At 38.7% G+C, this 18,644-nt stretch overlaps 1 protein-coding gene across 2 annotated transcripts in view; it reads right to left on the bottom strand.

The window, feature by feature from the left end:
* dot1l (DOT1-like histone H3K79 methyltransferase) overlaps positions 1 to 18,644 on the bottom strand; it is a 91,629-nt gene that overhangs the window by 15,381 nt on the left and 57,604 nt on the right. For both annotated transcript variants that reach the window (XM_052037599.1, XM_052037600.1), the window contains exons 18-26: positions 16,842 to 16,979; positions 16,263 to 16,388; positions 13,997 to 14,481; positions 13,055 to 13,193; positions 8,998 to 9,150; positions 7,455 to 7,572; positions 6,351 to 6,985; positions 4,278 to 4,480; positions 3,557 to 3,636 (exon numbers count right to left, since the gene is read on the bottom strand). In XM_052037599.1, coding sequence (XP_051893559.1) covers positions 3,557 to 3,636; positions 4,278 to 4,480; positions 6,351 to 6,985; positions 7,455 to 7,572; positions 8,998 to 9,150; positions 13,055 to 13,193; positions 13,997 to 14,481; positions 16,263 to 16,388; positions 16,842 to 16,979 — 2,077 coding nt within the window. The remainder of the gene's footprint in view (positions 1 to 3,556; positions 3,637 to 4,277; positions 4,481 to 6,350; positions 6,986 to 7,454; positions 7,573 to 8,997; positions 9,151 to 13,054; positions 13,194 to 13,996; positions 14,482 to 16,262; positions 16,389 to 16,841; positions 16,980 to 18,644) is intronic.

Raw genomic sequence — 18,644 nt, 5'->3', positions numbered from 1 at the left:
ACATATTCACAGGAGAACGTGCAAACTCCACACAGACAGTACCTGAGTTTAGGATTGAACCTGGATCCCTGGTGCTGTGACACATCAGCTCTACTAGTGCATCACTGTCCTACCCTTTCACATAAAACTTTACCAAAGGCCAGAACACCTGACCATCCAATCAATCTTCTCTGGTTTTCTATGATTCACTAAATACATTAGTTCTTCAAATAGACTGCCAGACTGCACCTTTCCTTTCTCACAATGTACAGACTATACCAGATTGTGAAGGCTGCCCATATTAAACTATATCTTTTGAATTTTCACAGTCACTTCTAATGATTCCTGAATACGATTGTGAAGTACTTGCAGATTTCCATAATTGGTCTCAGAGGATCAGAGATAAATACATGGATTGCAGGGGATGTGTTCATTTTGAGCCTCCAATGCCAAAGTCTACAAATTGATTTGGATCATCATTCTTAATAAAGGATGTTACCATCGACTTATCTAATTATTCCTTCCTTTAGTTTTTCAGAGATGTTAAAAATTCTTTAAACGTATAGTTGTCCTTTCACTAAAACTCTCTATTTCCCCCCCCCCCCCCCCCCCCCCCCCCCCCCATGCTGAACTCTTGCTATTTAAACAATATATTTGTTTCCTTTGGATTCTGTACCGGTATCTTTTCCTTCACTATCTTTTTGCTGTAATTTTAATGTTTCCTATATCCTTAACAGAGACTTGTTCTTCTATCTTCTTACAATCTTTATGAAGACCCCAAGCTCCCTCCTGCACAAGACTTCCAATTTTTGTTTATCCATTTAGGGCATGCTTATTACACCTGCCGAGATACTCATTCTGCAAATATTTATCCACAATTTTCATCAAACTGAATACTAACAACTTCCTTCCACTTTCATATCAAGTCTTTACTTGCACACATACCTGGGGTGAGCACCAACAACATTCAATCCCACATTCACAATGAACCAAGAAATGGCTGGAATAGACTTGAAGGCATGCTATAGTTATATTATTTAATGTTACAGGAACTGTGTTTCATAGCTTCTATAATGATATGAATCGTTAAAGAATCAATCATTTAACATTAAGTTGAAATCTCCCAATATTAGCACAGAGTACAGCACAGGAACAAGCCCTTTGGCCCACGATGTCCACGCCAACCAGGATGCCAATTTAAACTAATCCCATCTGCCTGCACAAGGTCCGTGTCCTTCTATTCTCTGCCTGTTCGTGCATCTATTTAAATGCTTTGGAAACGCTGTTATCATATCTGCTTCTACCACCTCCCCCGGCAGCACATTCCAGACACCCACCACTCTCGATGTGGGAAAAAAAACACCTTGCAAATCTTCTTTAAACTTCCCCCCTTTCACTTTAAACCGCTACCTCTAGAATTTGACATTTCCACCCTGGGGAACAACAACAACTATCTACCCTTGCTATGCCTCTCAACTTTACAAACTTCTACCAGGTCACCCCCCACCTCAGCCCCCGACACTCCAGAGAAAACAATCCAAGTTTGTCCAACCTCTTACAGCTAAAAGTCTAATCTAGGCAGCATCCTGATGAACCCCTTCTGCACCTCTCCAAAGCCTCCACATCCTTCCTGTAATGGGGCAACCAGAACTGCACGCAATACTCCAAATGCAACCTAACCAAAGTTTTACACAGCTGCAACATGGCTTCTCAACTTTTATGCTCAATATCCTGACCAGTGAATGCAAGCATGCCATATGCCTTCTTTATCACCCTACCCAACTGTGTTACCACTTTGAAAGCTATGAACTTTCACCCAAAGATCCCTCTGTACATCAGTGCTCCCAAGGGTCCTTTCCTGCTTATGTTCAAGAGTCTTTTCTAATTTCAGTTTCCTAAACTGCACACAAGCTTCCCCCAGCAACCCGGGTTCAATTCCCACTGCTGTCTGTGAGGAGTTTGTACGTTCTCCCCGTGACTGCGTGAGTTTCCTCCGGGTGCTCTGGTTTCCTCCCACATTCCAAAGATGTACAGATTAGTAGGTTAACATGGGTGTAATTGGGCGGTGTGGGCTTGCTGGGCCAGAAGAGCCTGTTACCGTGCTGTATAAATAGAGTTTATTTTAATCTCGTCATCCAATGTTCCCAAACCTTGCCATCCTCATCTTTCATCCTCACAGAAACCTACTGGTTCTGAATTCTAACCAGCTGGCCTTGAAAAGATTCCCACATGTCAGATTTGGATTTACTCCCAAACAGCTGTACCCAATCTACTTTCTCCAGTGCCTGCCTAATACTGTTGTAATTAGTCTTTCTCCAATTTTACCCAAGGAACAATCTTTTCCTTATCCATAACCATCTTAAAGCTTAGGGAATTACAGTCACTGTTCCCTAAATGCTCTCCCACTGATAGTTCGATCACTTGGCCAGGCTCATTCCCCAGTACAAGGTCCAGTACAGTCCCTTCTTTCATTGGATTATCCACATTGTTTAAAGAAACCCTCCCGGATGTACCTAACAGATTCAGCCCCATCTAGGACCATGGCACTAAGGGAGTCCCAGTCAATATTGAAGTTAAAATCACCAACTACAGCAACCCTGTTACATCTTTCCATGATCTACCTGCATTTCTGTTCCTTTGGCTTCTACTGGCTTTTGAGCATCCCCATCATAGAATAACCCCATCATAATGGTTGCACCCTTCTTATTCCTGAGGTCTACCCACATGGCCTCACTGGGTGAGCCCTCCAAGTTCAGCTGTGAAATTCTCCCCAGCCAGTAACACCAATCATCCAACTCTTTTACGTCCCTCTCTGTCAAGTCTGAAACCTCTATCTGGAATGTGAAACTGTCAGTCCCGCCCTTCTCTCAACCAAGTTTATTTAATGACTGCAATATCATAGCAGCATGTACAAATCCAGGCTCCAAGTTCATCTGCCTTATCTGTTATACTCCTTGTTTTAAAATAAATACACTACATACCATTATTCCTTGTGTTCATTACCTCAGCGCTGCCTATTTTTCCTATTAGACCTACTTGACTTCACCTCAATCATGCCACCAGCTGACCTACCGTTCTGGTTCCCACCTCCCTGACACACATCAGTTTAAACCCTTCCTAGCAAATCTCCCTGAAAGGATCTCACTGCCCCTCCCATTTAGGTGCAACTCGTCTTTCTTGTACAGGTCCCACCTGCCCTGGAAGAGATCCTAATGATCTAGGTATCCAAAGCCCTCGCTTCTATATCAGCTCTTTAGCCATGTATTCAACTGTATTATCTTCCAATTTCTGGCCTTAACTAGCAGATTTTCCACATACCGTAAGCAGCTCATCTCTACTGTGCTGCATTTTGATTTACATTTTGTTCTAACAACATGCTTCCTAAAATGGTGGTGGATTAGATAAAAGGTGAAGTGGTGAGAAAAGGGCTCATTTGTAATTCAAAAATAATGTTTCATAATACATCACAACTCTGTTCACTATGTAGCGGGGCAATCTGTAGTATAAAAGAAAATAATTAACAAATCATTTCTTTCAGAAAAGAAGATTTTAGTTGGATTCCACAAACTCAATTTACCTGGGTCACCTTCCCCACAAACAGGTGTAATATCTTTACTCTCGATCGACACAGTGCATTGAGTCATTTTTCTTTCAATCCTTGAAAGCAAAAAAGTATCTTTACAAATACAGTATTAATGAATGCACTCATGATTGTGCTGACGCTTAATGCCTCTGATAACAAGAGACATTCAAAAACAGTTGAAATAGATTTTAATTATACCAATGTTAAACTTAATTAAAAAAACATTATAGTAAAATATATAAAACAAACTTACCTGCACTTGTGTGGGGCCATAAAGGAAAGAGATGAGCACATCTAGATTGTTAATGGGCTCACATTTTAAGATTTAACTGATTTCAAATGGTTATGCATGCTTCTATATGCAATACCATCTTACTAATTGCAAATTTTTTTACATTAGTTATAATTACTCCAAATTGGTTACTTAAAGTTAAAACTCAAACCATCCCACTTTACAACAAAATTTTAAAATGGCTCAGAGGCCGTACTAACCAGAAGATCAACAGTCACAACAGATAAATTTTATTTTGACTGTTCTGAATTTAAGTTCTCAGCTCCCTTCATTTGCAGCAAATTTCACTTCAATTCTTAAAACACAAAACAGAGGAAAAATTTAATTGCATTACATTTCAAAGCAATTTAGTCACATGGATTACCCCATGTCAAATATTTAAGAATTATAAGTGCATGAAAGTGAGCAGAAAAAGAATCCCACCTTCCATTAATCTGTTGATTTTCCTCCTCTTGTTCTTCATCAGAAGTAAGAGGTGAATAATGAACACCATTAGATGCAAACATTTTCTTCTTTTTCAAATTTGGAGGTCCTTCATTATCCTGATGTGGAACTGGAGAGCTTTTCACTGAAGTTTCTGGTGATGAAATTGCTGTTATTTCCAGAGGTTGATTGATATTATTGACCTAAATAAAACAAAAACATGATCTTGAAATGTTTGCTGCTGGGAGTGGCTTGCCTTCTGGGAAGCTCAGAGACAATGGGTGTGTTAGTAATTATTACAGCAGTCAACTCAGAGAATTATAGTGAACTATTGTTTGGAGCCAAGGTGGCAACCCTGTCATCTATTTATTCAAAACTAGAACATCAATTCACATTAGGTGCCCGAAACAAGTGTCCGTTGTTGTCGAGCAATTTATATCCATCTTATACACATGCCAGTTAACATGCTGTCCAAAATAAACTCTGTTAATATTTTGGAACCAAATAAAAATGCATTAAGACCTCAATGGAGGAATAGTCACTAGATTTAGGTACAACACTACGTGCAGAGTGAGCTCCTAATCTGCCTACTTGCACAAATTTAGGAGCCCTTGCCAAATGGATCTTGTCATCCGCATCAGAGGCAGAGGATACAAGCTCGTCTGTCAGCAATCAAGCCACATGCATCAGGCAAATGGACCAAACACTAGTATTTCTGCATGGGTGATACCAAAAATGACACATCAGCCTGGCCCCCAAACAGAAGTGGCAACAGAAATTTTACTGCAAGAAAATCAGTGGAGGAAGTCAAAGGACCCTTGTACTCTTCTCAACCAGCATCTCAGATAACCTGACAACCTCTAACATCTACCAGTGTCTCCAAGGTGTCTGGACAATGGTGATGTTCATCATATTTAACATGTGAAGAGATACTTAGTCTCTCTACCTGAAAATACCAGGGGTGCTTGATTAGAGTGGCCAGGAGATCCAGGACCCGATTGCCTCGAGTTTGCAGTTAATCTTGGACTATACATTCCACCATACTCACAGGAAACAACAACAGCATTGCAGACATCTGAATGCTGAAGTCCAAACTTATGACTTAAAAGAGCACAGGAGGTAACAACAACTCGCTGGTGACCATGATCGGATTACTCACTGCTAGCAAGGTCACCTATAGCGCAAACACTCAGGAGTCACCCGGCTGAGAGACAAGAAAAGAGATGAACTCATCAAGAGTGAAGCAGTCAGCATCCACTGGAAGCTGCACTTTGTAGACTTACTCAGCCATGACATGCATGGCCTTAACTCCATCCCACAACAAATTATCTGGTCCAGCTTTGCTGTCACCCAAGATTGACGTGAAACGACAAAGACCTTATGCCAACTGGAAAACAACAAAGTTTCAGAAAGAGATGAACTTGAAGTTCTAAAATTTAGCAGAGGGGAACTTTATACATGTTAAAAAAAAAATTGGTTTTATGACTAAATAAGTTGAATCATACAAAAACACTGAAGTAAAATAATTGGGAACTTTCCTTTCCCTCCGCTTCCTAATTCACAGTCCTAGAATCCCCACTGAGGTCACAGATCACACGCCAGCTCTGATGTGGCACCGAATCAGAGCACTCGGGAAATTCCAACAAGGTGGGACTTTGCCATTGTATTTCACTTGGATTCCAGCAGTGGGTCATGCTGATAGATGCATTAAGTCTTGAACTTCTCTCTTTATTAGCACATGCAAGTCCCAGATTTTAAGTTTAGAAGACTGCTTGCCTACCATTCAAATTGGAGCTGCTGACTGCTGCTAACAAGATTGGTCCTAATAAATCTATTTTGAAATTGAGACAATATTTCAACTTCCATCTTTTCCTGTCTTCAGTGCATTCTCTAGACTGTTTAAAATTACATCAAAATTTGTGCATTTTCCTTCATAGTTTGCTGTCTGTTAAGAAGTTAGACTCTTTCAAAAATCTTTTCTTATGGCTGTACATTGAAAGTAGGTCTGGAAGTCAACAATCCAGATTTTCTTCCAAATTTATCAGTAAAATAGAAATAAACCAAACCACCTACCATGGAACTTATATTCAAAGGAGATCCTGAAGAAAGGCCAAGTGAAGCAAGCAGGGATTTCCGTTTAGGAGAACTGCCTGCATTCAAACTGGATGTCAGAGAAGAACGTTTCCTTCTGCCCTTCTTTTTTCCTTCTTGAGAAATCGACTGTCCAGATTCTAACTTGATGGCCGAAGCAACTGAAGTTTGTTTGTTTAAAACTGGCTGCTTTATGTTTCCAGCATTTGCAGTGGAAAATATTATTCTCCGTTTAGATTCATTCTCCTGATCAGAGGCACCTTGGTCTGATGGTAAATCCTTTTTCATTACCTCCGAGAAGGCCTTTTGTGTGTCTGCATACTGTAAAACCCCAGCAACGTTTGGGGAACTGGCTGTTGGGTTTTGAGAGCCAGAGAGCCTAGGGCTGGCTGAATGCTGTGTGGCGGGGCAGTTGTGTTCAGAATTCCGAGACTGCATCAGGTGCATTGTTGGATGTTGTAAGTTTGTACTCTGCAAGGCAGAACTGTTGGCAAGGATACCTACGCTGGTGGAATCAGACTCTTCTAATGTCTTGTCATGACTATTGAGTGCTGACTGGATGGAAGAACCAGAATGGACTCCATTGACTGTCATAGAGCCAGCTGAGTAACAAAAACCTACAAAACAAAAGAATCATTGCAACAGCCCCAGCTTTGATGAAAATATATCTACCATCTGCCTTTGTGTTACTTAGCACATAACCATTCAATGCAAGAAAATTAAAGTAAAAAAGCTTCTCAAAATACCAACATGAACTTTTTTCCTCAACCACATGCACTAAATCACAGCAACAGTTCACTCAAAATTATCGTTTATGCAGTTTTTTTATTCATTCATTCAGCTGCAAATGCTTAGAAATTTACAGACATTATATAATCATTAATTTGATTTTGAAAGGCCTATCTTTAATATCTTCCTTTCTGCAATTTACTTATTTCACAAGCTTAGCATCAAAACTAATAGTGTAAAATTCACATTATTATGGAGATGAATTAAGAAATTCACATCTGGCCAAAGTATTAACTGTACTAACTGCATGGAAACTGCTATATAATAGTTAGAAATCAAATGGAAAAGGAACACTACCTGAGGTAGCCAAAGACTGTGGTTTGTTTGCAGCTGCGTTTCCATAATTAGCACCATATTGTTTGTCAAGCATCGATAAGTCACGATTTGAAACATGAATAGGACTAGGTGTGTTTCTCTATAAAAGAGAGCGTGCTAAATTAATATTAGCTTAAAGCAGTAAAAACGTAGTTTTGATGTTGTATCTAGTTAGATAATTAAAACAACCTGCACTTAAGCCTGACAAAAAAATAGAAAAATCATATTGTATAATGCCTGACAGAACAAAATGAATAATTTAGAAGTATTATCTGCAGCCTTGAAACACAACTCCCTTGTTATCTAAGGGAGTGGTAGAGTCCAGTATAAATATTACTTACATGTTTTGCTTAGCATATTAGAACCAGTGGTTTACTATTTTACAGTCACTAAGGCTTGTTATGAGGATTCTGTTTCCCCAACATTGGCCCTCCTTCAAAACTTTTTTTTTGCAACATTGTTAGTATTTGATATTGTAGCTTGGCAATTATAATACAGCTTTAAAATTTCACTCCCATTATACTTTGGGTTTAAATACGAGGTCCAATCTAAGTGGGAGCTGGTCCAAAAAATTCCCAGACCAGTGTGTGCCTTTAGAACATTATGGTCTGGGAATTTCTTGAACCGGTTCCCACTTGGTTAGAGTTACTATCGAGAATCAAGGGAAATCCCTATTTACACATTTGCACCACACTTCAAGCTAGTTAATTCCAATGTCACACAAGTATTTCTTTGTCTACTATGACAGTACAAACATTTTCATGGAAAGAAAACAGGCAGGTTATCCTCTCTTCAGGTTGGAATGCAATCCAGGTGGAACTGGGGCTGGAATGGTGGTCAAGCTGTTCGTGAATAGAACCATCAAAAGTAGTGAATTGTTAAATTGCCAGAGATTTGAGGGGAATGCCACAACAATGGAGAAAATACACAGAAGATGCTGTCCATTATTTGGTAATCAGCACACTGTTTAAAGTAACCAGTTTTTTGTAATATTGCAAGTGAAGAAAATTGTGATTCAAACAGGCAGCCAGAATACTAGCAGTGACACTGGAGTCAACAGCAGGTTTGTGTTGTTATCAGCAGAACAAAACAAAATCAACAGGCTCATAAATGATGTCACCAAAAAGGAAAAGCAATGAGAAAAAGGCAGGCAGAGAAGAGCTAAGGTAAGAACTTCTGAAATAACATGGGCTCCTGCTTGAAAGCAGCAATCCAAGCCATGGTGGCATATCAGAATGCCCAAGTCAAGGCAGAAGATAGTCATGGGTATGAGTTCAGGTTTGCAGTGATATTTCAGGTTAATAAGGCATCTAGTAATGTAATGAAAGGAGTGAGGGAAAGGCGTGACATGACTAAATAGGAGAGTGATGGTGTTACAGGTAATGATTCAGAATCTCTTCAAAACTAAACAGATTACTGAAGTAGCAAGATTAGCCAGGACATGAGAATGTTATTAAACCATCCAGTAAGTATCAAAACATTTAAAGTTTCTTATAATTTTGCATTTTTGTAAAATATTACTCACCGCTTTCTCAGCACGAACTGGTAGAACTACACTGGCCAAAGGAATGCTGACAGGCAATTTGTTTGGTTGAACAGTGCTCAATGGAATACTGATCGGTAGGCTGGTTATGGTTTCAGAATTATTAACTGGACTTTTGTTAAACTCTTTAGAAAGCTGAGGGGAAAAAAAAAAACAAATGGTTACAAGTCAGTATGAATACTTACAAAATAAAAGCAATGCAACCTTTTAGAAATTGTGATTAGGTTGATGGTACTGATTTATTTCTGAAACATTCAAAGCAATGTACATCAATAACACGGCAAATCTTCCAAGATTCACCCAGATCGGCTGGCAGACAAGCCGAGACCTGGGCCACTTCTGAACAGATGCTGAGTCACACCATTCCACTCCATAGAACACATCCCTGGAACACCTTCATTGTGCCAGTAAACCCATCATGGAGTCATATGAGGCAATGCTAACTTTGACAGGCTTCCCTGCTCCAAGTTACTTGTTAAGCCACTTTAAATTTAACCTCGCTGATGTCAAAGCCATCAGAGAAAGCCCATACACCACACCAGTACAGAAAGCTGGGCTCTTAACAGAAAACCACACCCTGGTTCATATTAGAAGCAGCACTGTCCAAGGGCAAGCAGTAGTGATTCCGGATCAGTAGGACACATACACTAATATTTAAATTACATTTTGAAGTGCTGTAATTTTGTGCAATTTGGATGCATGAAAAATTGTCTTAAAGTGATGTAGGAGTAGGCAATAAAATACACACCAATAGATGGACTGCCAATTAACTGTGGCTATATTTATATTTAGAAAAACTAGCAAGGGCCATGGTCAGATTATGAGAAACAATCAATGGCTGACAGAATAATGTTATTCTGTTCAACATCCAAACCAAGGAAATAATCTGAATGACTTCATACCACAACAATCAAAATATCCTAAATATTACATGCAATGCAATCATCATTAGGAATAAGTTAGAAATCTTTAAGAGTGGCAGACATTACGTGGCTATTTAAAACATGCACCTTTCTTTTTGAAAGAAACTTTTAAAAAAAAAATCACTTTTGAGGTCTGAAGATACAAGTTTACTGAAATGCTTGAAGCATATATCCAAATTGCACATTATCAAACTGCAGAGCAAAAATGCAAGAGCAAAATCAAGTTAATCTATGCAGAACGTTTTTTTTGAAAGATAAACAGACTACTAATAAATCATTAATCCTGGGTGTGTTTTGGCTGAACCCTTTATTGGGATTATCATCTTCACCAGAAGGAAACATCCTTCAGAAACAACATTCCTATCAGAATTTCATACCAATTCTGAGTTTACTTGATTAAGCCATATTAAAATGTAATTTCCAGAAAATTGCTGCTTTTCTTCTACTTTTGAAGCATTTTATTTTAATTTTCCTTTCCAGAAAACTGTAATACCAATTAAAATGTGAGAAATTGACAAGAGCCTTGCAGCTGGAAAGTGACCTATATTTAGAGACTGATGAGCATGTGGAAATAGCCTGGAATGAGGATGGAACATTTATATGCTGATTAAGCTACTGGACTAGAATACTGAAGAAATGGAGGGATGTATTATACAAATCACCTGCTGGAAGAACTAGTGGGTCAAGCAGCATCCATGGAGACAAAGGAATGGTCAACATTTCAGGTCAAAATCCTGCGTCAGGGTCTCGACCTGAAACATCAATCTTTCTGCCTCCACAGATGCTGTTGATTCACCAAGTTCCTCCAGCAGTGTGTTTTTTTTGGCTCCAGGTAGCAGCATCTGCAGCCTCGTGTCTCTTAAATAAATCACCAATGGGTTTTAAAGAGATTTTGTTGCGTAATTTGGAGCACACATCCATTGTTATAGAGTTGTACAGCACAGAAACAAGCCCTGGAACTCACCACATCCATGCCTCGCTTTTTGCCCATTTACACTAATCCCATTTGCCCACATCAGGAGCTTATTCTTCTGTGTCTTCCTTGCCAATTGTCTGTCTGAATGCCTCTTAAATGTAATAAACTCAGTACATGTGTTTTATTTGGATTTCCACATTTGGAGGGGTTATAGAACCAAGAACATGCAGAGGAATACACTGAAAGTGGATCTTGATAGTTTTCTTCTGCAGTCCTGATCCTGCCACATTCAGCTGTGGAAACTGAAGTCCTAGATGTCCAAGCATGCGCAATCAACCGCAAAGTTCAGGACTTACTGAGAAATTTGGAAGGCCATACGCAACCAGCAGAACCACCTACTCTTGATGGGATTTCCCCAGCATTATGCTGAGGGGAAAGAAAATAAATATCTCTTGGATTCCGTGTCAGATCAGACTTGGCTCTAGATTTGAGACCCCATCAATTTTAATAGAAATAGTAGAGCAAATATAGAAAAAATGTACTGCTTCTGGAGGCAGTGCAGAGGAAGTTCACCAAGTTGATTCCGGAGACAAGGAGGTTAGCCTACGAGGTGAGATTAAGTCGCCTGGGACTATACCCACCGGAAACACAAAATTATGGAAAGGGATAGATAAGATGGAGGCAGGAAAGTTGTTTTCACCAGTAGGTGAGACTAGAACTAGGGGACATGGCCTCAAGATTCAGGGAAATAGATTTAGGATGGAGATTAGGAGGAACTGCTTTTCCTCACAGAGTAGTAAATCTGTGGAATTCTCTGCCCATCGAAGCAGTAGAGGCTACCTCATTAAATATATTTAACACACTGTTAGATTATTTGCATAATAGGGGAATTAAGGGTATTGGGGAAAAGGCAGGGAGGTGGAGCTAAGTCCACAGCCGGATCAACCATGATCTTAATGAATGGCGGAGCAGGCTCGACGGGCCAGATGGCCGACTCCTGCTCCTATTTCTTATGTTCTTAAAAAAAAATTTAGGAGGAAAAGGGGAACATGTTCCTTTATTTAATCATTTGAACTTCGTGCTTTTAATTATTTGCAAGTGTTTCAGTAACGTATTTAAATTCAATTATAAAAACTTTTAAATTTTTGACTAAACTTTCACTGCTACCAAAACCCAGCCCTAGCTTTGCAGCTGTTATAGATGTCGAGGCACTTCAGTGGTGGGTCCCCTCACTGCACTGCTCAGAGGATATCACTGCACTCAGGGTGCAGAGGGCAGCAAGTTAAGTGTGACTATGCGGGGGCCACGTGTGACAATTCTGGATGGGACTACTGGGCCAATAAGATCTGACCCTAGGTATCTGCAATTGCTACCCTTTTAAAACGAAATTTAGCAATCGTCACAATCTCAAGCAGTTGGAAGTGATTCTTTTCACCAAATATGATTTTCAAAAAGTTATGTCTGAAGTATCGAAATTAATGATTGTCCATTTGGATAGGCCAATTGTGATGTTTAAGGGATGGGAAACCAAGCACAATTAAAATATATGGCAGCAAAACAACGTCACACTACAAGTTTCACAGATTTCCTACCCTCCACAGCAGTTTATTAAAGAGACATTGGGTCAGGATACCCAGTAATTAATTAAAAAAGACTTTTAAGTTATGCAGACTTATTCAACTCACTCAGTTGTTTTAAGTAACCAGAGAACTTCTTTGGTGATTTTTCATGAAGTGACAGATTTTATTCTGCTGTTTCAATAGGACCAAGCTGAAAAAGTAATATCTTGACAGTCTGCACCACGATTGGTTAATACTGCCAGAAGGCAGGGGGGGAGGGAAAAAAAAAAATCAGGCCAAGTATGATCTTCATTGAAGAATTAATCATGTTGGTGTGGACTACCAACCACTTGTATTAGATGACGTTGAGTACCCCAACTTCATTTTTTTTTTAAATCTCAAGTATCATGCTTCTACATATAGTGACATATTGCATAATTGAAGTCAGACTGAATTTTCTTCCCTACTTACATTTTGAAAGGATTGTGTACTAATACATGATGAATTATAAAATAGGCAATTCTGCAGAGGCAGAATGAAATGCAAGTGAAAAACAAAAGGGTTGACATAATTGTAAAAATTAAGCCAACACGAATCACACCACACCGTGCATGCTTCATAAACTAACAACACCATAATACCTTCTCTATACTTTTCTCACATGCCATCTGCTGGATCGTTGGTGACGATGGCTGCAGCTGTTCATTGGAACCATGCTGAACACCATTAGGAACTCCTGGACTCTGATGTGGGAGGCCAGTTTCTTTCAGGTTTTCAATCCTGCAACGCATTAGGTTATTGCACTTCAATATAGCATTAAAACTGATTGCAGAATCATGCACTTAAAAGAAACAAGTTGTTACATTTGGCACCTTTGCTCATCTCCGTAAGGTTAAGAACGTGTTGTAAAATTCCTATGATTCAAAGTTCTCTAAAGCTACAGCATTGCAAACCTTGATCTTGCCATAAAGCAAGGTGCTTGGAGTGTTATCTTGAGTTTCTACACATTTCTCCTCCATTATGCAGATTTAGATTCCTTCTTTTCTAAGTTGGGCAGGAAAGAACTTAGTGTGGTTTTGGGAATTAAATTCTTTGAAAATGCCAGAAAACGTAGGGATAGGATTACCATGAACATGGACACACTAAAACGTTATTTGCCTTCTAAAATTCAGTTCTTTTGGATGAAGTCATGATTAACATCAATCTACTAGTTTATCTTAAGAGCTTAACCACTACTTATCTTTTTATCTTTGATAAGTTTATACCCAACTTTTCCTTTACTAGTTTATCCTGTCAAAATCGTGCAGAAGTTCAATTTTTAGAAATCCGAATTATGTAATAAAAATATCTAACCTTGGATTTTGTATTTAATTACCAATCTTGAACCTAACAGATAGATTACAACACTGAGCACTGCTATATTTGCACACTGAATTTAATAAATGCAATAATGAAGATTTCCATAATAAACGATGAAGAAAACTTGTACCCATAGGGGGCAGTGCTTTCCCCTTGCTTTTTGGGAGTGCAAACAAAACACTTCATTGCAGCTCAGCCTCACTCTTCACTTATCCATCACTAACCTCTGGGCACAGGCCAGTTGTACTTCATGTGCAAGTTTTCCCCCTCCTGTATGATCCTGGTTCAAATGTCGTCGAAGTGCGATTTTGGCTGGAGAAAATCTGGTATAGTCAGGGAGAGAATGACTTGAGGATCTGTCCACTTTGTGTTTGCTCGGAAAATTTGGGAGGCACAGTCCATTCTCCTGATCTGGAAACGCAGTGTTGTATACATTATGGGATTTGGAAGAAGGCCGGCTTAAAGAACTGTGAATTTCAAAAGGAGTTGCACTTCCATTAATAGAGAGTTCTGGGCTCAAACCATTCATACTTCCCATTGGAATTTTAGGACATTCAATTTCAAGTTGAAATCTGTTTCTTTCTGTATCCATTTCATAATTCTTGTTTTTGTGACGTAGTTGAAGGGGTACATCATCTGATGGCATGTAAGATTTCAGCTGTATTAGTTCTTGCTGTCGTTGACACTTCTCCAACTCCACAATGCTTATCTAATGGTATCAGAGGGAAAAGAGGGGGGGACAGGTAGCTATAATCCATATTTCCCTGAACAATAATAAACATATAGTTTCATATGTAAAATCTAAATAAATGCATGCAAAGTTATTTTTTAAGAAAAAGTCAAATAAATGACAATGGAAATTATGTCAGCATCAATAGCAGTTTGATCAGGGACTCTCTTCTCCCATAACCCTGCATTTTTAATATTGAAAAATAATGCAACTTGAATTTCACTTTGAGGTTGCCAATCTTAAAATATTTCATGTAATGTAGTCAAATCTCAATTATTGTGAAGTAATAGAAATAATCCTTTTCACCTAAAATTAGGGTTTAAATCCAGTCCACAATGGAATCAAAATCCGCTATGATACCAGTGGAACATGTGCACCACAGATGTCAAAAATGACAGCCATAAAATGACCACAAGTTTTCACCAGCTTTGTTATTTTACAAGGTTTTATTTTTAACTCTGTGATAGTAGACAATTCTTCTAACTAGTTACTCAAGATATAAATGGAATTTTGTTTATTGCTCATTGTGCTCTGTAACCCACGGAAGAAACTTAACATCTTCTCCACTGGGGCCTGTCCCTACAACAAGCAAAGCCTTCAAGCTTTGTAATTCTACCTCTTCACCACACTCCCATTAACAACCCAGAACAAGATTTTTGACATCTGCTCTAGGACTTAGTGCGGTTTGGCATTAGTATTTGTTCGTAACACTCCTGTAAATTGCCTTCAAACATTTTTGCCAACTACTATACAGTTGTTCTCTGCCAAAGCATCTGTTCCAAATTTAATACTGTGTTCATTAATAACAAAGGAAGCAATTTCATTTTTTAATCTGCATGTTTAATACTTCAGTGAAAGTTACTCACTTACTGGGCCATATGTGTAAAGTTCCCCAATCCCGTAACTACAAGATCACATGTAAAAAGAAAATTGTGCAAATAACCAATTTTCATAAAAATATTTAAAACTGATATGCTCAGGCCGTCAAACCAACTTCTGAGAAGCACACACAAGTGTGATTGAAAGTGTATGCTCTTCGCCTTAAGGACAGCACAGTGCCTTAGCTAGTAGAGCTGCAGCCTCACAGCTCCAATGACCTGGGCTCAATCCTAAACTCCAATGCTGTCTGTATGTTCTCCCCATGACCACGTGGGTTTTCCTCAGGTCCTCCATTTTCCTCCCACATCCCAAAGATATCTGGGTTGATAGACTAATTGTCCACCATAAATTACCCCCCAGTTTGCAAGTGAGTGGTAGGTTCTTTCGGGGGGGGGGGGGGGGTACTTGTCAGGATGTTGTGGAGTTCACAGGTTGATAGGAATCAGCACAAACTCAGTAAGCCTGCACCACGTGACAATGAATAAGCTGATTAACCCTGGTGAGTTTAGGAAGAGATTCAGAAATGAAGCTTGTGGGACCACTGATGCAGACAAAGGAACCGTTGGTAGAATAAGGATTTTCTCCAGTCAGTACCATCCTAGTCAGACATGTTGCAAAGACAAATTAGAGTAGAATGAGGTCTATCTCAGCTCCTAGTTATCAAGGGATGTTTACTTCCAATCCGGTTAATGAACGATTCTGGAAGATCCATCACCACTGAAATTGGAGTACCCTATCGCTGTCACTTTCACAAGCCTGATTAATAATTTTGCCATATGGCACTTCCATTTTCCATTGGGAGAGTGGAATTTATCCCAAAAAGTCACTGTTTGATTTTATTTTCCAGAAAACTTGAACAGAACAGTTTGGGGCTCTCCTACCTGAAGCTCTAAGCAGTGCCTCTGTTTTTCTGAGATCTGACTCTTCAAGGCTTGTTTCTCCTTCAGCAGGGTGTCCAAAGACAATGACGACCAATCCAAATTAAGCTCTTCACATCGCGCTTTCAGCTGTAGAATTTATGAACCACGTGAAAAGCCTATCAACTGCCCCTCACTCAATAAACATGTCTATATTTGTTTGAAAAATTACAGCATCTCAAAAGTCTTATATTGCTTGCTCCTTAAAACTGCTACATAGCTTTCATATCTATTAGATTAACTTGTTTTAAAATACAAGAAAATGGAACAATGTTCTTCCTCAACCAACCCTTACACAGTAGTTCCTAACAAACTGATGAACATCAGAAATTAAGATGCATCTTGCATTGCATTCCCTGCAACAATTTTTTTTAAACCAGAGGCATTTTTTAAGAATACTATAACTGTTTGACAAAAACTGATATTACCACACCTGCTTTCTAATTACAATTCAATTGGTCAGAAAACTCAACTTGCAGCAGAATTTTTGAAAAAAAAATGTATTTTTAATTACATCGCACTTTAAACCCATTAAATAATTACCAGCTGCAGACTTTGTTTCCTGAGGTCACCGTTGTCCTTTTCCAGCTGCTTTGTCTGTTCTTTTAGCTGCCTGTTGTGCGCAATAATCTCTTTCTGTGCTTGGAGTAAATCATTGAATGTCATGGCCTTTATACCCAACTGGAAAAAAGAATATGCGAGGTGGTAACTGTAAATGTTAAATGCTGTACACCTGAGATAGCTATTCTCAAATCCTCACTACTGTTCATACACAAGAACTTATTCAATTATTTACTAAAAACCTCAAATGTTCTTCTAAAATGTGTAGTACATTTCTAACCATTAAATACTTTAGAAAATTAACTTTTTAATTGGCAAACCCAAACACAACTCAGTGACTGGACTTGAAGCAACATAATAGCTGAAGATTTCCGCTGAAGTTGTTCAAGGTACCTTTATTAAATAACCAGTATTATTTGATTAAATCAGAATTTAAAATCCACATATTTGCAATTAGCAATGAAGGCAATTATTATCAATTTCAGTTAACAGTGAAAGCAGCTATGACCAAAAGGACTAGGCAAAAAAAATCTTGGCTTAGCAAATAGCCTTAAAAGTACTATAAAGTTAGCAGTCTTGAAATCAGCACACACATCATGGTAATTAAATATTTAGGATTTAAAAAAAGGTGTTGAGGGATGAAACTGGGGAGAGAAGAGGAATTTCCTCAAAAACAGCTGAATCTGGCATGGCAATACTTGACAAATCTCTATAGCCCCACTCAAATGAAACTCAAGGACATTTTGACCACAAGTTTCCTTTTGATTATTTTATGCAAACACTACAGTCTAGCCTTAAACTAACCCACCATTAAATAAGCTTGTAAACAAATTCAGTGGAATACAAGCTTTCAAATGAGAAAATAACTTCTGCCTTGACTATGCACCATAAGAAGTAATAATATTTTAGAGCATTATTTCAGGTGTCTCTTAATTTACACTAAAACCACTTGAAATGCCAAGATCTGTACATTTAAGAATGAGATAGCTTACAACAGCATGGTAATTGATTAATCTCTCAGGCTTTTAAATATTAATTTTACAAGCGTCATACCTGTCAAAGAAAACCTGAATTAGAGATCTAAAAATAAAAATTTATCCCTTTTCCCCTGCCTTTAGTCCAATTTTTTTTTTGCTTTCCATACATCATTTAAATCTAATTTATATTTCCAGGTTTATACCTCCTGGTTAAGGCTCTGCGCGTCTCAATGAAGATTCCTCAAAACGTTTGGTTGAAGAGCCTCACTGTTTCTTGTTCTGCTCGAAGAGCCCCACTGTTTCTTGTCCTGCTCAGAGCCTCCGCAGAGAGCGCCACACTGAAACAGATGCCAATTAGAAAAAGTCTCCTCTCTGAAGCCCATAAAAAAATCTGTGGCAGTTGTCAGCAAGGTGCAAGGCAAGCAAGTGCCCTTCGTGCGAACTGCTAATTCTGGCCACTCTTTTCAATAATGAGTTTCTGAGCAATGTTTCACATAATGTGCCCCATATAGTGAGGAGCTAGACAATTTCTTCACCTATCCTACTTTGTCAACTTTTCAATCAAGGCATTTTAGATATTAAATGTGTGCCAAGGATTCATACTGAAAGCTTTCTAAAGGAAATAGGAATAACTAACTGCAAGAATACGGTTCCAAATATTACTTCACATCAAGATTGTGTGTGTACAATACAAACACAGGAATAAAGCACAATGATACATAATAGTGAGCTTTGCGAAGATTCCCCTTGAAGTATTAACAAACTTGTATAATTTAGTAATAAAGAGACAAACCACCTGTGTTCAAGG

Source organism: Pristis pectinata, chromosome 24, assembly GCF_009764475.1.
Source record: "Pristis pectinata isolate sPriPec2 chromosome 24, sPriPec2.1.pri, whole genome shotgun sequence".
NCBI classification, from domain to species: Eukaryota; Metazoa; Chordata; class Chondrichthyes; order Rhinopristiformes; family Pristidae; genus Pristis; species Pristis pectinata.
Note: the sequence above shows the minus strand (reverse complement) of the source record. Positions and strands in the feature narration are given on the sequence as shown.